Source organism: Ruditapes philippinarum, unplaced genomic scaffold (genome assembly GCF_026571515.1).
Source record: "Ruditapes philippinarum isolate M1 unplaced genomic scaffold, ASM2657151v2 ctg1287_1_1_1_1, whole genome shotgun sequence".
Classification (NCBI taxonomy): Eukaryota; Metazoa; Mollusca; class Bivalvia; order Venerida; family Veneridae; genus Ruditapes; species Ruditapes philippinarum.
This window is the reverse complement of record NW_026859481.1, coordinates 87,566-108,026: the sequence shown is the minus strand read 5'-3', so window position 1 is coordinate 108,026 and position 20,461 is coordinate 87,566. Positions and strand designations below refer to the sequence as shown.

The window sequence follows — 20,461 nt, the reverse complement described above, 5'->3', positions numbered from 1 at the left end:
TTTTCATCCGAGATGACCCATGTTCGAACTCATCCGAGCTATCACCTAGACAAGCATCTTGATCAAGTTTGATGATGATTGATGCAAAAATGTGACCACTAGAGTGTTAACAAGGTTTTTCTATTTTTAGCTCCGGTGACCTACTTTTTCATCCAAGATGACCCATGTTCACACTCATCCGAGCTATCAACTAGATAAGCATCCTGACCAAGTTTGATGATGATTGATGCAAAAATGTGACCGCTAGAGTGTTAACAAGGTTTTTCTATTTTTAGCTCCGGTGACCTACTTTTTCATCCGAGATGATCCATGTTCGAACTCATCTGAGCTATCACCTAGACAAGCATCTTGACAAAGTTTTGATGATGATTGATGCAAAAATGTGACCGCTAGAGTGTTAACAAGGTTTTTCTATTTTTAGCTCTGGTGACCTACTTTTTCATCCGAGATGACCCATGTTCGAACTCATCCAAGCTATCAACTAGATAAGCATCCTGACCAAGTTTGATGATGATTGATGCAAAAATGTGACCGCTAGAGTGTTAACAAGGTTTTTCTATTTTTAGCTCCGGTGACCTACTTTTTCATCCGAGATGACCCATGTTCGAACTCATCCGAGCTATCACCTAGACAAGCATCTTGACCAAGTTTGATGATGATTGATGCAAAAATGTGACTGCTAGAGTGTTAACAATGTTTTTCTATTTTTAGCTCCGGTGACCTACTTTTTCATCCGAGATGACCCATGTTCGAACTCATCCGAGCTATCACCTAGACAAACATCCTGACCAAGTTTGATGATGATTGAGGCAAAAATGTGACCTCTAGAGTGTTAACAAGGTTTTTCTATTTTTAGCTCTTGTAACCTAGTTTCTCATCCGAGATGACCCATGTTCGAACTCATCCGAGCTATCAACTAGATAAGCATCCTGACCAAGTTTGATGATGATTGAGGCAAAAATGTGACCGCTAGAGTGTTAACAACTAAATGTGAACGGACGACGGACGGACGGACCGACGACGGACAATCATCGATCCTAAAAGCTCACCCTGAGCATGCTCAGGTGAGCTAAAAAAAACCAAAACTAATGTTTATCTTTCAAATGCTAGAATATTACACCCAACTGAAATGTATTTACAGAAAAGACAGTTTGTCTTTTTAGCAGAGTAACGCAACATCTCATTAATAATCAATATACGAGCCGCGTCACGACAAAACCAACATAGTGCGTTTGCTACCAGCATGGATCCAGACCAGCCTGCCCAGTCTGATCAGGATCATGCTGTTCCCTATCAGTTTCTCTACTTGTAATAGGGTTTGGTCGCAAACGCACTATGTTGGTTTTGTTATGACGCAGCTCAAATATACTTTTTATGAGTAAAATTTCTCGCCCATGCAGATGAGAATTTACCATATTTAAAATAAACAAAACAGAAAAAAAACAACACCTAACAAACTTTAACATAAGTATAAAAACATCATACACTTTGTAAGGACATTGGCCTACCAATATCCATCTGTCGGACTTGCTTAGGAATCTTTCACTCTCCACAGAATTAAACTGCCGTTGGGTAAACATTTACTCCTGGGTGAAATGATGCTATGAAGTGTAAATCTCACGCACACAAGAAAATCAGCAGTGACCTTGACACAACTCAAACCTATGAACTGAAATGATCCCAACTGCAATTATGTTCAATTATATCTAGTTATCAATAAGGAAAATGATGCACTATGCACTTGTAAAATAATTTATGCTTTAAATAAATGTATATATACACAACCATTTTATATGGTAACAGTAATAAGCTATAATTACGGTAAGTTTGAGGGATGCACATTTTGTGAATTACTTGTATAGCAAAACAGTACAAATCACAAATTCTTTAATGCCAGGGCAGCACATACCTTTGTAAATAACATTATTTTGACATTTTTTGCTGTGGACTTGTCGAGAATTTGTAGCTTTAGGGACATAAAGATAAGAATTTAAATTGAGCAGCTTAAAGACTGCACAGATAATCAGACTGGCCTAAATCTTCTTGTAGCCAAACTTACACCATTAAGTTTAAGAGGGTAGAATTGAGAGAAAAATGAGAAATGCCAGATGATAATAAACAGCAATGCATCTGTAATTATGAAACATTACAAATGTTAAAGTTATAAAAGTGAGGCAATTCATAATAAAAGTGAAAACAGTTAGTTAGTTTCAAGTTAGTTATATATTAAGTTGTTATTTTCTTTAAGAATAAACATTATAATGTGAAGGGGGTAATAAAAACTTTCATGTTGACAAAAATTAAAACAAAAAGTTAGAATATATAAAAAAACTTATCTTTTCCCTATTTACTTTTACAATTCTTAATTTGACATTTTCAACAGTGCCATGAAGCACAACTTTATCTTCTCACTACCATGATTTGAGTCTGACAGCGTGTTACAACCATGGTTGCCTAATTTCACTTGAATGATTTTAGAAATAATGGCAATAAGTATGTACAAATTTCTCTGACTCCTGTCTTTTTATAATACACATGATGATAACCTGTTAAGTCCATTTTAATGTTTAAAAAAATTGTTTGAAATATCAGTAAAATATCACTATATCTCATACTTTATATCATTCATTGTGGAATTGTATTTCATTATATAGCATAAAATCCAGTCTTATATTTCTAATATGAAATTAACTGTCAAACAAAGTTAAATATTGTGCAAGACAAGAATTACAAAACTTTAAAATATTGTCTTAAAGGGACTCCACAGTGGTATTTTGACATGACTGGAAATAATATTTCAAGTTTAATATTCCATTTTAATGTATGTCTACACTGATAAATTATGTGCAAAAATTCAGATAATTCGATCATTTGATTTTTTCCCCAAATTGAACAAACAGATTGAATTTGACTAAAAATAGCTTTAATAGTTCTAAGTGCCCCAGCTGATCTATGTCTTATGTTTTATGCTTTATGGACCTCAGTGGAGTTCCTGCAAGAAAATCAATAAAAACTCAAATGAAACAAGTATTCTTTACATGTTACATACATATTTTACATAAACAGATAATACATAATAATAATACATAATATCATAGATATTAGTTTATGTTTTTATCAACATAAATTATTAAGACTATAAACTCAAGGATCACATTTCTTCAATTATTTCATGGTAAATTATGAAAACAAACTAAAGTACATTTTTAGGTAAAAGTCTGTCTCAACAAGTTTTATTTAAACATATCAACTGTTTCAACAGTTTATTTATATAAACCCCAAATGGCCATATTCATACTTTGGAGAGTATATAATCATGACTGGCATAAAAACAAAATATCAGAAATGTGCCATCAACATTTCCTATCCTAGAATTGACAGGCTCAACAATTTACAAACCTGCAGTTGACCAGCAATTAATAGCCATAATATTCCATAGCTTCAAGACTTCATACATACATTTATCTTTTAGGCCAATAACATGTGGAAAAATCTTCCTTAAAGTAGAAAACATCAACAGGTCACTTTGACCTTTTTTAAAAATTACATTAGAGATCACTGGTCATTTATGTCTATTTTGGCTTCAAATCTACAGACTTTAATACCTTTATCATGTGTGTAAGTAACAGACTGTTAATTGCTCTCTCTAACTTTTAATCCCATTTAAGATGCTGAATTTTTATATATGAGCCGTGTCACGACAAAACCAACAGTGCAGTTGCGACCAGCATGGATCCAGACCAGACTGCATCCGCGCAGTCTGATCAGGATCAATGCTGTTCGCTTACAAAGTCTATAACAAATAGAGAAACTGATAGCAAACGGCTGGCTGGTCTAATTAAGTTTCCCATTCTATTTGAAAATGCTTTCAGAAAAATAAATCAATAATTTCCATTCTTTACCAAAATAGAATCGAATTATTTTTGATAAAGAAAAAAACCCATTTCATTGTAAGTGAATTTCAATCATTCATAGCATAACTCTTTCAAGTTTAGCAAAGTTGAGCAAAATAACTTGGTATTAATTCACTTTAACCCATAGAAAGAAAAAAAACAGCATAAAATGAAATAAAACTGTGCATAGATCTACAACGGAAACAAGGATGCAACAAAAAAAAACAAGAGGGCCATGATGGCCCTGAGGTCGCTCACCTGTATATAGCCCCCCCCCCCCCCCCCCCCCCAATTCTTATCCAAGGGCTTTTATTTGTTTATTTGAACAAACTTGGTAGATACCCATAAGAAGATGTTTCATGCTAAACATCTAAGTTCTAGCTCATTGGGTTTTTTAAAAGAAGATTTTTAAAGTTTTTACTATACACATATAGTTAAAAACAATGACACCCCTGGGGCAGGGCCAGTTTTGACCCCCGGGCTTTTATTTGAACAAACTTTGTAGATATTTACTTAAAGATGTTTTATGCTTAATATCTAAACTCTAGCTATTTGGGTTTTTTCAAAGAAGATTTTTAAGTTTCTGCTATACACATATAAGGAAAATCAATGACCCCCGGGGCGGGCCAGTTTTGACCCCAGGGCTTTTATTTGAACATATTTGGTAGACACCCATTAGAACATGTTTCATGCTAAATATCTTAGCTCTAGCTCTTTGGGTTCTCTAAAAGAAGATTTTTTTAAGTTTTTACTATATGCATATAGGGAAAATCAATGACCCCCTGGGGCCGGGCCAATTTTGACCAAAGGGCTTTTATTTCAACAAACTTGATAGACATTCACTAGAAGATGTTTCATGCCAAATATCTAAGCTCTAGCTCTTAAGGTTCTTTAAAAGGAGATTTTTTAAGTTTTTACTAAATGCATATAGGGAAAATCAATGACCCCCTGAAGCGGGGCCAATTTTGACCCCAGGGTTTTTATTTGAACAAACTTGGTAGACATTCACTAGAAGATGTTTCATGCCAAATATCTTAGCTCTAGCTCTTACAGTTCTTTAAAAGAAGATTTTTAAGTTTTTACTATATGCATATAGGGAAAATCAATGACCCCCGGGACGGGCCAATTTTGACCCCAGGGCTTTTATTTGAACAAACTTGGTAGACACTCACTAGAAGATGTTTCATGCCAAATATCTTAGCTCTAGCTCTTACAGTTCTTTAAAAGAAGATTTTTTAAGTTTTTTACTATATGCATATAGGGAAATCAATGACCCCCCTGGGGCGGGGCCAATTTTGACCCAGGGTTTTTAATTGAACAAACTTGGTAGACATTCACTAGAAGATGTTTCATGCCAAATATCTAAGCTCTAGCTCTTACAGTTCTTTAAAAGAAGATTTTTTAAGTTTTTACTATATGCATATAGGGAAAATCAATGACCCCCGGGGCGGGGCCAATTTTGACCCCAGGGCTTTTATTTGAACAAACTTGGTAGACACTCACTAGAAGATGTTTCATGCCAAATATCTTACCTCTAGCTCTTTGGGTTCTTTAAAAGAAGATTTTTTAAGTTTTTACTATATGCATATAGGGAAAATCAATGACCCCCTGGGGCGGGGCCAATTTTGACCCCAGGGCTTTTATTTGAACAAACTTGGTAGACACTCATTAGAAGATGTTTCATGCCAAATATCTTAGCTCTAGCTCTTAGGGTTGTTTAAAAGAAGATATTTAAAGATTTTTCTTTCGGTTGCCATGGCAACCAGAGTTCTGTATGGAATTAAATTCTTTGAACAATTTTTAAAGGTGACCACCAAAGGAACATTCCTGTGAAGTTTGGATGAAATTGGCTCAGTGGTTTATGAGGAGATGTCATTTAAAGCAAAAGTTTACGGACGGACGGACGACGGACGGACGGACGGACGCCGGACGAAAAGCGATCACAAAAGCTCACCCTGTCACTTTGTGACAGGTGAGCTAAAAAAAAAGGTCTCTTGTAAATGTTTAAATGTTAATCATAACAGTCATAAACCATTGTTATATTTCAATAAATTATATCAAAGTTGTGTTGAACTGAAACATCAGTTCTCTGTGCACAACACTACATATAAATATATTATATTTGCTATACTGGCATGCGAGCAGTTCCCGTACAAAAATCGTAGTTACTTAAACATTATTTTTTATTACGCTCACTCACCAAAATTTGAATGTTACACATCACTATTCGGCTCGTCACACAAATCATGGAAATTCCATCATGTTCTAAACATAGAATAACCCTTAGTTATGAGGCCTCATATGGGGTACCGAAATTATCCATTATTTTGTATGAAGAGAAGTAGTTCCCGTACATAAAATTTAACCCATTATAATTATACAATTTTGTTATATCGGACCTATTTTTCAATTATAATTGTTGAACAGACCATTTTCTAAGAGATAAATAGATGTAATTCAGGAAATAGAGCGTAGACTAAACGCTGGTATCTATTACCCGGTACCGTTACCCCAACGCATTCTCATACAATGGCATGCTTGTATGCATGATATTTTACGCATCAAAGCCATAAAATTATTTAATATAGTAATATTGATCAAAATTCTGATAATTAAACAAGTTTTCATCACTTTGCCTTCTTATCTGTAAACAGGTGGTATTAGTGGAAAACCCTTTAACAGGCCTCACGTGTAGGTATTTTAGCGCATGCACGCAAGGACTGAATCCCCCAGAGAAAACAAGGTCACGTTTTGACAACGCACAGGTGAAAGTGATTTAAAATGAGACTTTTATACGTACTGCCGAACTGACACTTAGATTTTGTCTCTTTTATGCATCTGCTTGATTTGAAATGAATTTTTGAAGATTGCAAGTAAAAATCAAGCGTTTAAATGAAAAATACGGGTACTGCTTCTGTACGGGAACTGCTCGCATGCCAGTAGTATCAGTATTCAGGAATCTTTCAGTGAGGCCTGTAGTGCTGCTCTCAGCATTGCATCATCGTCTTGTCCATAGTCCTTTAATAAATATATTAATTATAATTAAATTATATTCTCATAAAACATGACTCTTCTTCCTTAACAGACTAAAAATAATGACTCTCAGATGGTCACCTGTCTTCCTCATGAAATACATGTAATTTAAAAAACTTAAAAAGATTTTTTTTTGCAACAATTAACAATTCTCCAACATCATAAAAAATACAACTTTAATAATAGTTTTCTCTTGTTTTCTTTGATAAGGGGTTTCATTGTCTTCCGCTTGAACAGGTTTGGTTGTTTTTTAGCCAAAACCAGGATAGAAAATTCAATAACCAGTAACCAGGATTAGCATTAGACTTATATCAAAAGAAGTTTACGATTGATTTTAGATATTATCTTTTCTTAAATGGGTGTAATTGGGTTTATTGTCAGATGTTTCCAGTATGCCAGTCATATACTGTGAAGCTGTTTCTAGATTCTGTATCAGTACAGATCTGTTTGTCCTCAACTGACTGCCAACATAATCTGCCACATGATTGAATCATCTGACATATCACAGGAAACATTGGCCACTACACTTATAACAAACACCCTTATGAAAACAAGATAAAAATCTCTGACAATAAAACAGTTTTAAGGAAAGAAAGATAGTTTCCATGTTTACTTACCACATAAGTGTCATATTCAAAATTATGCCTCATGTTCAGATGTTGTATAAAATTCATACTAGTCTGACCTTTATTTCCCCATGGCATAGAAGCACAAACTGGACAAACCTAAAGAGGTATAAAAAACACAACTGAAACCCAAAGGAAAGAATATAACTCGCCAGTTATGAATATCATCCCAGAGTCATTAGTTTTGATGCCCTAAAACTGATAAATGTGTGCATTATTTGATTTCGAACTTGATTATTAAAAAATATAAAGTAACTATGGCACGTTGTCTATTGCTGCAAATTTTTTATGTTTGTTACTTGTTCAAAATCACTAAAAAAATTTATAGTTATTATATTAAATGCATTTAATCATGAGAATTAATTTACTCACAATGATATTGATATGCTTTATTACATCATTATCATTATGATGGTCACATAATTACCATATTGATAAATTGGTAGTAGTATTTGTTCAATCAATAATGACAAAATAATGGTTTATATTATACAAGATATGTTTGTAAAACATGTATGCCCCCTATCAGCAGCCAATTATTCATGTGATAAGGTAATTATGCATGACTTTTGACCCAGTGATCAAACAATTAATAAAGGTTATCAAGTATCTACTGGTCATGACCTTGACCTTTGACCCCTTGACCCAAAACTCAATAGGGGTCATCTGCTGGTCACCACCAATCATCATACAAAGTTTGAAGTTCCTAGGCCTAAGCGTTTTTAATTAATTGATCGGAAACCGTTTTTACCTACAAGGTCAATGTTACATGACCTTTGACCCCTTGACCCTAAAAACAATAGGTCATCTGCTGGTCATGACCAATCACCATACCAAGTTTGAAGTTCCTAGGCCTAAGGGTTCTTAAGTTATTGATCGGAAAGCATTTTTACCTACAAGGTCAATGTGACCTTTCCCTTTGACCCCTTAACCCCAAAATCAGTAGGGGTCATCTGCTGGTCATGACCAATCACCATACCAAGTTTGAAGTTCCTAGGCCTAAGGGTTCTTTAGTTATTGATCGGAAACTGCTTTTACCTAAGAGGTCAATGTGACCTTGACCTTTGACCCCTTGACCCCAAAATCAATAGGGGTCATCTACTGATCATGACCAATCACCATACCAAGTTTGAAGTTCCTGAGGCCTAAGGGTTCTTTAGTTATTGATCCGAAACTGTTTTTACCTAAGAGGTCAATGTGACCTTGACCTTTGACCCCTTGACCCCAAAATCAATAGGGGTCATCTACTGATCATGACCAATCACCATATCAAGTTTGTAGTCCCTAGGCCTAAGGGTTCTTTCGTTATTGATCGGAAACCGTTTTTACCTACAAGGTCAATGTGACCTTGACCTTTGACCCCTTAACTCCAAAATCAATAGGGGTCATCTACTGATCATGACCAATCACCATATCAAGTTTGAAGTCCCTAGGCCTAAGGGTTCTTTCGTTATTGATCGGAAACCGTTTTAACCTACAAGGTCAATGTGACCTTGACCTTTGACCACTTAACCCCAAAATCAATAGGGTCATCTGCTGGTCATAACCAATCACCATACCAAGTTTGAAGTTCCTAGGCCTAAGGGTTCTTTTGTTATTGATCGGAAACCGTTTTTACCCAAGAGGTCAATGTGACCTTGACCTTTGACCCCTTGACCCCAAAATCGTTAGGGGTCATCTACTGATCATGACCAATCACCATACCAAGTTTGAAGTTCCTAGGCCTTAAGGTTCTTTACTTATTGATCGGAAACCGTTTTTGCTTACAAGGTCAATGTGACCTTGACCTTTGACCCCAAAATCAATAGGGGTCATCTACTGATCATGACAAATCACCATACCAAGTTTGAAGTTCCTAGGCCTTAAGGTTCTTTAGTTATTGATCGGAAACCGTTTTTGCTTACAAGGTCAATGTGACCTTGACCTTTGACCCCTTGACCCCAAAATCAATAGGGGTCATCTACTGATCATGACAAATCACCATACCAAGTTTGAAGTTCCTAGGCCTTAAGGTTCTTTAGTTATTGATCGGAAACCGTTTTTGCTTACAAGGTCAATGTGACCTTGACCTTTGACCCCTTGACCCCAAAATCAATAGGGGTCATCTACTTGTCATGACCAATCACCATACCAAGTTTGAAGTTCCTAGGCCTAAGGGTTCTTTAGTTATCACTCGGAAACCATTTGGTCTACGGACCGACGGACCGACGGACCGACAAGTGCAAAGCAATATACCCCCTTTTTTTCAAAAGGGGGCATAATAATTATAAGATACAATATCCAGCATAACTGATTTTCGCAGCATGTAGGCTTTTCGCAATTATGGACACATTTTTCCCCTCAAACTTTTTTAATGATGCGACAAAATATTCACTAACTAGTATTATAGTAATTATAGTATTATAAAATATGATTAACACTTAAAAGTAGTTGTGAAAGTTGGATTTTTATTTAAAATTTATATGAAATTATAATCTTTCAGATATAAGTGTATCTAACTATGTACAGATGTATTTGCAAATAAAGTTTATATTACCACAGCACCAGGACTTGAACTATGTCTTTCGTTACAATGTTTTACAAGACCGGTTGTATCTAAATTCTTCACATTACAGTATGGGCACTTGAATGTGGACCTGTTTGGTAAATTCCTGAAATAAAATTAATTATTATGGTACATTATTTCAAAAGCTTATTCGCTTCAGCAAAGAAAAAAATAAATGAATGTAATTTCTGACAGACAAAACAAATCTATCAATAATTATCATATGATAAAATGTGCATACCTACTTTTTTCTTTTTGTGTTAAAGTTTGTGTTTCTATGTGGGTTTTACAAGAAAATTTTAAGACACTGGTTCTAAACTTCAAAAACACAGATGTTCAGCATTCTCAATTTCTTTTTCATTTCTTTTTTAAATCTTATATAGTTCAGATTCAAAATAATAAGTTCAATAAAAAAATATTTTAGATAAAAAATTATAAATGTGTCCACAGACATTTATTCACCAACTTTATTTGCTGTAAAAGCGTGATATGTACATACAAATGCATATCTTAAACTAGAAATGTGTCATCATGCCACGGATGCCCCCGCATGCAGCCAAAATTTCAGATGGTGCATTAATTTTCTTTTTTCATTTTAAGTTCAAAGCCCTTAAAACTTTTCAATGTTAACACAAACCATTTCCATACAACGTTCAAGGCACTGAAATTATTCAGTCTTAACCTTTAGAAAAAGCATATTGCATATTTGTAGCCAAAATAATGGCTAAAAGAATGAGTGCTGAAACTGAAAGTTCAAAATTTTTCCAACATTCAGGAAAGATAAGTTTGTCTAAAATCATTGAACCATGACCAAATTCAAACTTAAACTGCTTATTCCTAAGATGTATCTATATTATTTTCAAAGTGAAAGGGACATAACTCTGCCAAAAAATCATCGAACCATGACCAAATTCCAACTTGACCTGCCCATTCCTTTGACATATCCATATGTCAAATTAAAATTGAATATGTAACACTGTTAGGTAGATAATGAACAGAAACTGTAAATTTTCATATTATTTTTCAAAGTGAAAGGGGCATAACTCTGCCAAAAATCATTGAACCATGACCAAATTTGAACTTGACCTGGGCATTCCAAAAACATATCCATATGTCAAATTTGAGTTGAATGTGTTGTACCATTGGGGAGAAAATAAACGGAAACTGAAAATTTCATATTACTTTCAAAGTGAAAGGGCATAACTCTGCAAAAATCATTGAACCATGACCAAATTTGAACTTGACCTGCGCATTCCATTGACGCATCCATATGTCACGTTTGAGTTGAATGTGTTGTACCTTGAGGGAGATAATGAACGGAAACTGAAAATTTCATATTATTTTCAAAGTAAAAGGGGCATAACTCTGCCAAAAATCATCGAACCACGACCAAATTTGAACTTGACCTGCGCATTCCTTTGACGCATCAATATGTCAGGTTTGAGTTGAATGTGTTGTACCTTGAGGGAGATAATGAACGGAAACTGAAAATTTAATATTATTTTCAAAGTGAAAGGGGCATAACTCTGCCAAAAATCATCGAACCATGACCAAATTCGAAACTTGACCTGTATTTTCTCATGACATATCCATATGTCAAGTTTGAGTTGATTGTGTTGTACCGTTGGGGAGATAATGAATGGAAACTGAAAATTTCATATTATTTTCAAAGTAAAAGGGGCATAACTCTGCCAAAAATCATCGAACCATAACCAAATTCGAACTTGACCTGTATTTTCTCATAACATATCCATATGTCAAGTTTGAGTTGAATGTGTCCAACCATTCTTGAGATAATGAACGGAAACTGAAATTTCATATTATTTTCAAAGTAAAAGGGGCATAACTCTGCCAAAAATCATCGAACCATGACCAAATTCGAACTTGACCTGTAATTTCTTATGACATATCCATATGTCAAATTTGAGTTGAATGTGCCCAACCGTTCTTAAGATAATGAACGGAAACTGATGATGACGGAATGACAGAATGACGGAAGGACGGAAGGACGGAATGACGGAACAGGGTAACACTATATGCCCCGGCCATTACATGGCGGGGGCATAAAAAGTCAAGTAATATAAATAATTACTAATAACTTCCACAAACCTATTACTGATGAAAGTCTTGTTTTTGATATCACACTGTGACTTTAACATAATAATCTCAAAATCAATGTCCATAACATTTCTAGTCATTACCAACTTCCATAACATATCTCAATCTCCTACGCAGTGATCTCCCCTTATCAGTACAGAGAACTCTGCCATCACAAACATTGAAATATCAATATTTTGATATTATAATTATATTTTTTAGCTTTTTAATTTATTTTTCATTATTTTGTATACTTTTGATAATTTTTTGATAAAATATAACGGACGTAGGTACTAAAAGTTAAAAATAAAACAGAAGAGGAAAATGACGTTAGATTTTCTATGTAACGGTCAATATTTACATTTGAATTTCGACGTTACGTCCTGCGATTTTCATTATCATGTGACGTCGGTGAAGGCAATGATTACAATTCTGCCAAGGGAGGTAATCACTGTGAGAAGTTTGACCATATCTACGAGCTGTAGGGTGAAGCTTTCCCTAGAGCTTTCTCCAGTTATAAATTTGAGCAAGTAAAAGGTGACCCTGACCTGATGACCTCAAATTCAATAAGGGTCTTCTTCTAGACATGACTAATCTCCACAATAAAAATTTATCTGTAGGTTGACCAGACATGCTTTTTGTGGTAAAATCCATGGTGACCTTCACATTGATCTTTTTACCACAAAAAAGGGTTCATCTACTGGTCATGGCCAACCCAAACACTTATTCTTAAGACTGTATGTCAAGCATTCTCTAGTAATTAGTCAGACAATTAAGCTTTTAATGGTCAAGGCCATGGTCACCGACTTTTTTTTTTTAACATCAAAATCAATACAGGTCATCTAGTAGTCATAACCAACTTCTACACCATATCTTAGGACTGTCGGCCAAGTAACTTTTAGTTATAGGCTGAACAAAGAAGCAGCATGTACCAACTCTATCACATAATGCTTCCATTTGTTAGGTGGGGGGGGGGGCATACAAATATTTTACCTATCTAGTCAGCCCAAATTGACATGGGGGAAAACAAAACTACTTCTGCGGCTTAATTAGAATTTTCAAAAATGACTTAGACTTCTTTCACAGTACATGATTGAAAGCAGGGTTGTTTGTTCTTAAAAAAGGTAAAATAAAACTACAAATCTTTTTTCTCTATTTTTATTTTGTTTGTTATGAGTTTTATGTCATACAGACATCTTCCCAGCCTGGCTGATGAAAAAATAACCTATATCTGTTCTTGTTTCAAACCTTAGGGGGCACTAAGGTAAAACCATAGGTTTTTTTCTTTTGTATCTCACTTCCCTGCATCCTCAAATTAAATAAATTGACAGCTCATTGAGATTTCCTCTAATTAATCTCCTGTTATAACTGAAACATAATCTCAAGGTTTGATTTACTTACCTAGGTACAAGTTGAGATGTTTCTTTCACTGGTTTAAAGTAGGTTATACTCTTATCTATTCTATCACAGACTTCCAAATGTTGATTCATCTGGGATATAATGACCTGTAATTATAACACAATAATTTCCTTTACCTTATTAGTTAATTTATCAAATGAAACACTTTCATACTTAGTAAGACAGCAATACATGTAATTGAGACTGATTCTAGTAATACTTCAATGTACTGAGAGATACATACATGTATTTATATTATACCAAATATAAATTCATACTTAAATGTGAAGTGCTTGTCAATCTACAAAAAAGCCCTTAAAATGCTTTCAGGAAACAAAGTGTAATTTGTTAGTAACACTTTGTTTATTTGAAACTTTTATGTTTCTGAAACAACTCTCATTTTTATGTCCTTGTATAACATAATGCCACATTAAAAATGACAGGATTTCTGCCAATAAAAATAAAATAAAACAAGAGGGGCAAGATGGCCCTTGATTGCTCACCTGACCCATCAAACTCATTAGAGCAATTACTTAGACCAAGTTTGGTGACAATTGAGTCAAAAATGTGACCTCTAGAGTGTTCACAAAGTTTTTTCATATTTGGGCAGTGTGACCTAGTTTTTGACCCCAAGTGACCCATATTCAAACTTGACCTAGAAAGCATCAAAACAAACTTGCAGACCAATTTCCAGGATATTTGCATAACAACAGAAGCCACTGGAGAGTTAACAAGATTTTTCTATTTTTAGGTCCTGTGACCTAGTTTTTCATTCCCGATGACCCATCTTAAAACTTATTCGAGCAATTACCTAGACAAGCATCCTGACAAAGTTTGATGACCATTGGATCAAAAATGTGAGCACTAGAGTGCTAACAAGGTTTTTCCATATTTGGGCTGTATGACATAGTTTTTGACCCATATTCGAATTTAACCTAGAAATAATCACAACAAACTTTCAGAACAATTTCCAGGATATTTGGATCGAAACAGTAGCCATAAAAGTGTTACTAAGATTTTTCTATTTTTAACTCCTGTGACCTAGTTTTTCATCCGAGATGACCCATGTTCGAACTCAAGGGAGCAATTACCTAGACAAGCATCCTAACAAAGTTTGATGATGATTGAGGCGAAAATGTGACAACTAGAGTGTTAACGAACAAATGTAGACAGATAACAATCCTAAAAGCGCACCCTGAGCTAGCTCAGGTGAGCTAAAAAGTCGTACAAATGTGTCATTCGAACTTGTCTAGCACTTATGATAAGCTTGAGATATATTCACCGTGACATTTGACTGATAGACCAATTAGCCTATATTGTAAAATAATATAAAAATACAATGCCTTATATGACAGCGAAATTTGTTTTCCATAGGTTTACCTATAAATTATGTATGCGAAAGTTTCTGGATTAATTTGCTGGTTTTAAGCTAATATAAGCACAGAAGCATATTATTTACAGTTATGTTAAAAGTAATCCAAAAAGTCATTTAATCAATATTAGATTCTTTTAAACATTTGCTATTTTGTAAGGTCAGGATAATTATGTACAGTACTGTCGAAGTATGAACCAAAATTTTATTATTATCTTATCTTATCTGTTAGTTTGTAAGCTTGGAAATTCTTTGGTCAATATTCAAGACTTATTATTATGTCATGTATTTTTTAATGAAAAACTTTCATTTGAGCCGCGTCACGACAAAACCAACATAATGGGTTTGCAACAAGCATGGATCCAGACCAGCCTGTGCATCCGCGCAGTCTGATCAGGATCCATGCTGTTCGCTATCAGTTTCTCTACTTGTAATAGAGATGGTAAGCGAACAGCATGGATCCTGATCAGACTGCGCGGATGCGCAGGCTGGTCTGGATCCATGCTGGTCGCAAACCCTTTATGTTGGTTTTGTCATGACACGGCTCATTTGTCAGATAAACTCCCACACTACATACAATACTATTATCAGGGCTTTTGTTTGGCACGGGTATCCGGGTTTTGACTCGTGAAAATCAGGAAATGCACACATTTGTCATGTGATAAAATCTGCACAAGAGTTTCATGGGAATTTTCACCTATGCATTAATTATTACCTTCTGACAATCCACTCCTGGTTACCTATCACAGGGCTCACACTGGCTCAAATAAAATAATAGCCAATATTTTCAACTTAAAAAAATAATAGCCAAAAGTTCAGCGGACTATACACGAATTAGCGATTAACAACATAAGCAGTTGATTAAATAAACATTACATTTATATATTTATAAGGATTCTCAAATAAACTGACACATTTGTGTATATTGATAACTACCTTTTTTTAAATAGAACCACAACTTTAATTGTTATTATAGAACAGAATAAAAACGTTATAATTAGTATAATTACTGTGCAACAATAATATTACAGATTCATTATAACTTTACATAATGCTGTTATCAGACATTTTTTTGTTTGTTCTACTCAAATTTTGTCAGCTATAACCACTGTCAATTTCCACATTTCACACAGAACTGGAGTACTAAGATCTATAGGTCATATTAGCCTATAGAAATAACACAAGTTTGCAAACTCATTCACAGAATGCAGCCTTTTTTCTGAATAATTTACTGAAAAATATCATCATCACCAATGTAATACAAATTTTCTGCCATAGTAGTAAAGATTTTAAAACAGAACATAGCTTATTTCACCTTTAAATAAATATCAAAATTATCGGTGTCGCGAAAATATGTGACAATCGGATTTTTCCTGTTTTCTGAAGAAATATTCACAATTTTGGTTGTTGTGCAAATAGTTGTTTGGAAGTTTATACTTTTTAAATATTTTACCATTGTTTTCCACTGGCGATTTAGTTAAGTAGCTTAAAACAAAAAAATAACAAAATTTGCAATTCACGGTAAATTTTGGGTAAGTCAATTTCCAGTTTATCAATTTTAAAACGATTTTTGTGGCTAATTGACGGATATTTGATGGCTTTTATAAATGCTGGACAATATCTTTAAAGTACTTATACAATAATACATCTCGCATGTATTTTATCACCTCGGGCAATATAGTTAGCAGCACGTGACCGGTAAAAAGTTGACACTCAATTAAATGCACCCCGCTGGTGTTAATTGGGTCTACTGTATTCATTATCGATTTTTACACCTTATATAAACACTGTTGGAAGTAAAATATAATCGCCAGATTTTGTAGCCAAAATGCAAAAATAATCGCCAATCTTATAAAATAATCGCAAATGGCGACTATGGCGACCGACAGCGTGAGCCCTGCTATCATATCTACATATGTTTACTGTCAGGTGTCAATTACTGATTATATTTAAAGCAGCATTATATGAAGTTTATAATACCCCTTTGATTTACTTAAAGTTCCTGTATATTTGTTATTTTTTTTTTTCAGTAAATATTCCTAGTACAGTCATGATTTAATTTGGTATAATTATGATAGAGATAATTTTTATATTCTTAATCAGAAAAAAATTATTTTATTCTTTCTTTTTGCGGGGAGGAAGCTTATATATTATAGAAGGAATATTGTTAGGCATTTTTTTCCATGTTAAATATTATCAATTTAAACTTGAAAATCTACTCAAAATGACTTCCCAAACTGTTATTTTTGAAACATGAAAATGATTCATGTAGAAAAATAAAACAAGAAAAAACTGATTTGACTCATGAAAATTTTGGCCAGTCTGCCACGTGGACTTCTGACCCTACTGAGAGCTAGGGCTGTCATTGAATATCGCGATATCGATGTATCATTGATATTCATCATACGATACAATATCGATACACAAATTTTGAATATCGATACACTCTAAAATCTACTTCTTCTTGACTTGTGAAAATATCTCTCCATTTTGTCTAAATAAAGATGTTACTTCTTTTCATATTTCATGGCTGGCTTGAACTTAAAGTTCAATTTCCAGATGTCAGAGAGAAAAAAAAATAACAGAAATACTTTCTTTTGTTTATTTTATATGTGATGTCTAAAATAAGCCGATATAACACCATGATAATAGTCTATAACACATATTCAAATGTTTTTTACTGTACTTACTCTTTATTCGATATATTGATATAACGTTGATATTTGTCTTTTGATATATCGATACAAAAATTTCCATCAATGACAGTCCTACTGAGAGCCCTGCTTTTATCTTAAACAGGCTGGTGAAAATGCCCGATCGGGCTTATGCCATTAAAATCATATTTCTAGAAAAGAAATAAAGATATTTCTTTTAAACTTTGTTTGTTTATTGAAAATAATATTTGACCTCAACAGAAAGAAAAATATTTGGCTACTGTCACTTTTGTGAGATTTATTTCCCTTTTTTCATGTTTTTATAACACATAATTTTTGAAGTCCTTAAAAAGTATGTTACATATTCAAAGTGTAAAACAAATTAGGGTAAATAACTTCTTTATACTCTAATTCATTGTGCCAACACCTGCCAGCATACATTTCATTCAGTTTTCAGAGAAAACTTCAAAGTATAATGTTCAGTGTCAAAGAATTGTCAAAATATAACTGCCAGAAACAGAATATTTAATCCAAATATATAGGAAAAAGGTACTGGCGCAATAATCTAGAGCAAAATGAAGTTGTTTGACACATTTCTATTTAGAATTTTACATTACAATATAATTTTTATGAATTTCTAGAAAATGGGAAAAAGGGAAATAATTGTAAGAAAATAAAAGATAAACAAAATATTTTGATTTTGATTTGTATCATATATCAATGCTTAATAAACAAAACAAGTGAGAAAGAAACATATTAATATGTTTTCTAGAAATATGATATTTTATGTCGAAGCCCGATCGGGCATTTTCACCAGCCTGTTAAAAATAAAAATGAATGCAAGTTGCATTAATATTTTTTTATCTTTCTTATATCACTCATTTATAACACTCACCTGACTACCGCATCCAAAACAAGGCAGTTCTTTTCTTGCCATATCTTGTTTCAATGATTCTAGGAGCCTGACATGACTTGTTCTAAATTTTGCTCGACAGACAGGACATCTTGGATCCCGATCTTGCATGACATGTTGCACACATTCTTTACATACTCTACAGTAATAACATAATGGTTCTTTGACATCAGTATCACTATAACATTCATACTAAAAAACAGCACAAAACTAGACTTATATAGATCTATATGTGGACAAGCTAAATTGAAAACTTTAAAAGAGAAAACAATGGAAAAAAGATTCCAAGAAAAATGAATGCACAGTATGAACTTTTGCAAGAGACAAAAAGTATGTATCCGAGTTTTCTAAATATGTTACTAGTAATGTTAATTAAAGATTATTCTGAGACTTCTTAGTGATTGGAATATTCTAGTATCCGAATTATGCTTCGTCCGAAAATGTGCACTTGTACAAAAATTATGCAAAATCGAAAGTGAATCAATCGATTGATTTTATACATAAAATAAGAAAAACAATTGAGTAAATTACACTAAGGATCTATAAAACACTTACATGTGGTTATTTCCACAAGGAATCGATACTGGATCTTTGTAAATATCACGACAAATGGAGCAAGTAAAATTTTCAAGAGTCAAGTTATCTTCCGTCGCCATATTTGTTTACTTCCGGGAGGACGATCTTGCACTGTAGTGGATACTGTACCGTCAGTCGTCTTCTGACTATAAGTAAAATAATATTTAAACTTAAACTAGTTAATGATTGTATGTAGAAAGGTAATTTTATCTAAAGTATGATATATTCTCTTAAAAATATTTATAGAGCTGTTCATTTATCAAAAATGATATGTTTCTACACGGATTTATATTACATGTAATGTAAATCCGTGGTTTCTATCACAGCCTTTAATTACAATTAATTACTTAAGGTCCGTGCCGTGGTTTCTATGTATAAGTACAGTAGAGATTAATTTAAATAAGTAAGGAAAAATAAAATAAAATAGAACTTAATTATATTAGAAATATATTCCACTTGCTATTTTGGCATCGACCTTGTTTTTAAATTCAGCAAAAAGTCCTTCTAAAGTACAAATATTAAATAAGTTTATATTGAAGGTAATTTAAAAGTTCATTAAAAAAAGAAAAATATTAATAATGCAATTTGATTTTATAATGTTTTTTTTTTCCCTTTTCTATCCACATTACACAGACAGTTTCATATAAAACCAAAATATCGCTAGTTGTATATGCTTCTAAAAGGCGCCTAATTTGACACAAAATCTAGATAGCTTAAGTACATTTATATTTCAGAACATTCCCAAAATTAATTGTATATACATGTACAATAGATTCTGATGTTCGCGAAACTCGCATAACCTTGATTCCAACTTTGATTCCAACATATTATATCTACATAGTTTTTCATTATTTGACAAAAAATGCATGGGATATATTTATATTGGAATGTCAATCGTTACATTTAGGAATTGAGGAAATATATATATTTAGTATAATTAATTAATTAAGGTACTAGCATAATATACATCAGAGATATATCTATATGTCTTTGTTTACATGCATATAAATCGACAGATTTTAAAGGCACAAATTATACCTCAAAAATTTAAATTTTTCAATTCTTTAGAAATGTCAAAAATTTGTTTAATAATGGATTAAGAGCATTTAAGACGTTTAACAACTGAAGAAAGTATGGCTGAACCTGAAGTAATGTGTCGTAAAGGTAGCAAATTGTAAACAAATAGTATTTGACTTCCATACAAAATGCTACATTGTAATTCACTATAATTATGCCAAACGCCAACAGAACTAAAGTAGCACAAAAAAGGTTTATGCATATGGCAAACAAGTTTATTTCAGAAACAGTAATTACCAGATACCAAAAAATACGATTTTTTGACACATAAAATTTA

The 20,461-nt window shown here is 33.3% G+C and overlaps 1 protein-coding gene across 1 annotated transcript; it reads right to left on the bottom strand.

Annotated features, from left to right (window-relative positions):
* Window positions 1-5,209: 5,209 nt before the first annotated feature.
* Window positions 5,210-19,235, bottom strand: LOC132756663 (E3 ubiquitin-protein ligase RNF166-like). Its single transcript, XM_060747796.1, has 6 exons — window positions 19,087-19,235; window positions 18,514-18,670; window positions 13,596-13,699; window positions 10,089-10,203; window positions 7,544-7,651; window positions 5,210-6,911 (listed from the first exon to the last, which is right to left on the bottom strand). Exons 1-6 carry the CDS (start codon window positions 19,185-19,187, stop codon window positions 6,846-6,848), a joined length of 651 nt encoding a protein of 216 aa, XP_060603779.1. The 5' UTR covers window positions 19,188-19,235; the 3' UTR covers window positions 5,210-6,845.
* Window positions 19,236-20,461: the final 1,226 nt, after the last annotated feature.

Excerpts from the sequence above, each read along its gene's own strand:
- LOC132756663 (XM_060747796.1), bottom strand. The coding sequence starts at position 19,187 with ATGGCGACGGAAGATAACTTGACTCTTGAAAATTTTACTTGCTCCATT. Across the intron at positions 13,700-18,513 it reads GTTTTGGATGCGGTAGTCAG|GTCATTATATCCCAGATGAA; the intron begins GTGAGTGTTATA and ends TTATAATTACAG. Across the intron at positions 7,652-10,088 it reads GTTCAAGTCCTGGTGCTGTG|GTTTGTCCAGTTTGTGCTTC; the intron begins GTAATATAAACT and ends ATACCTCTTTAG.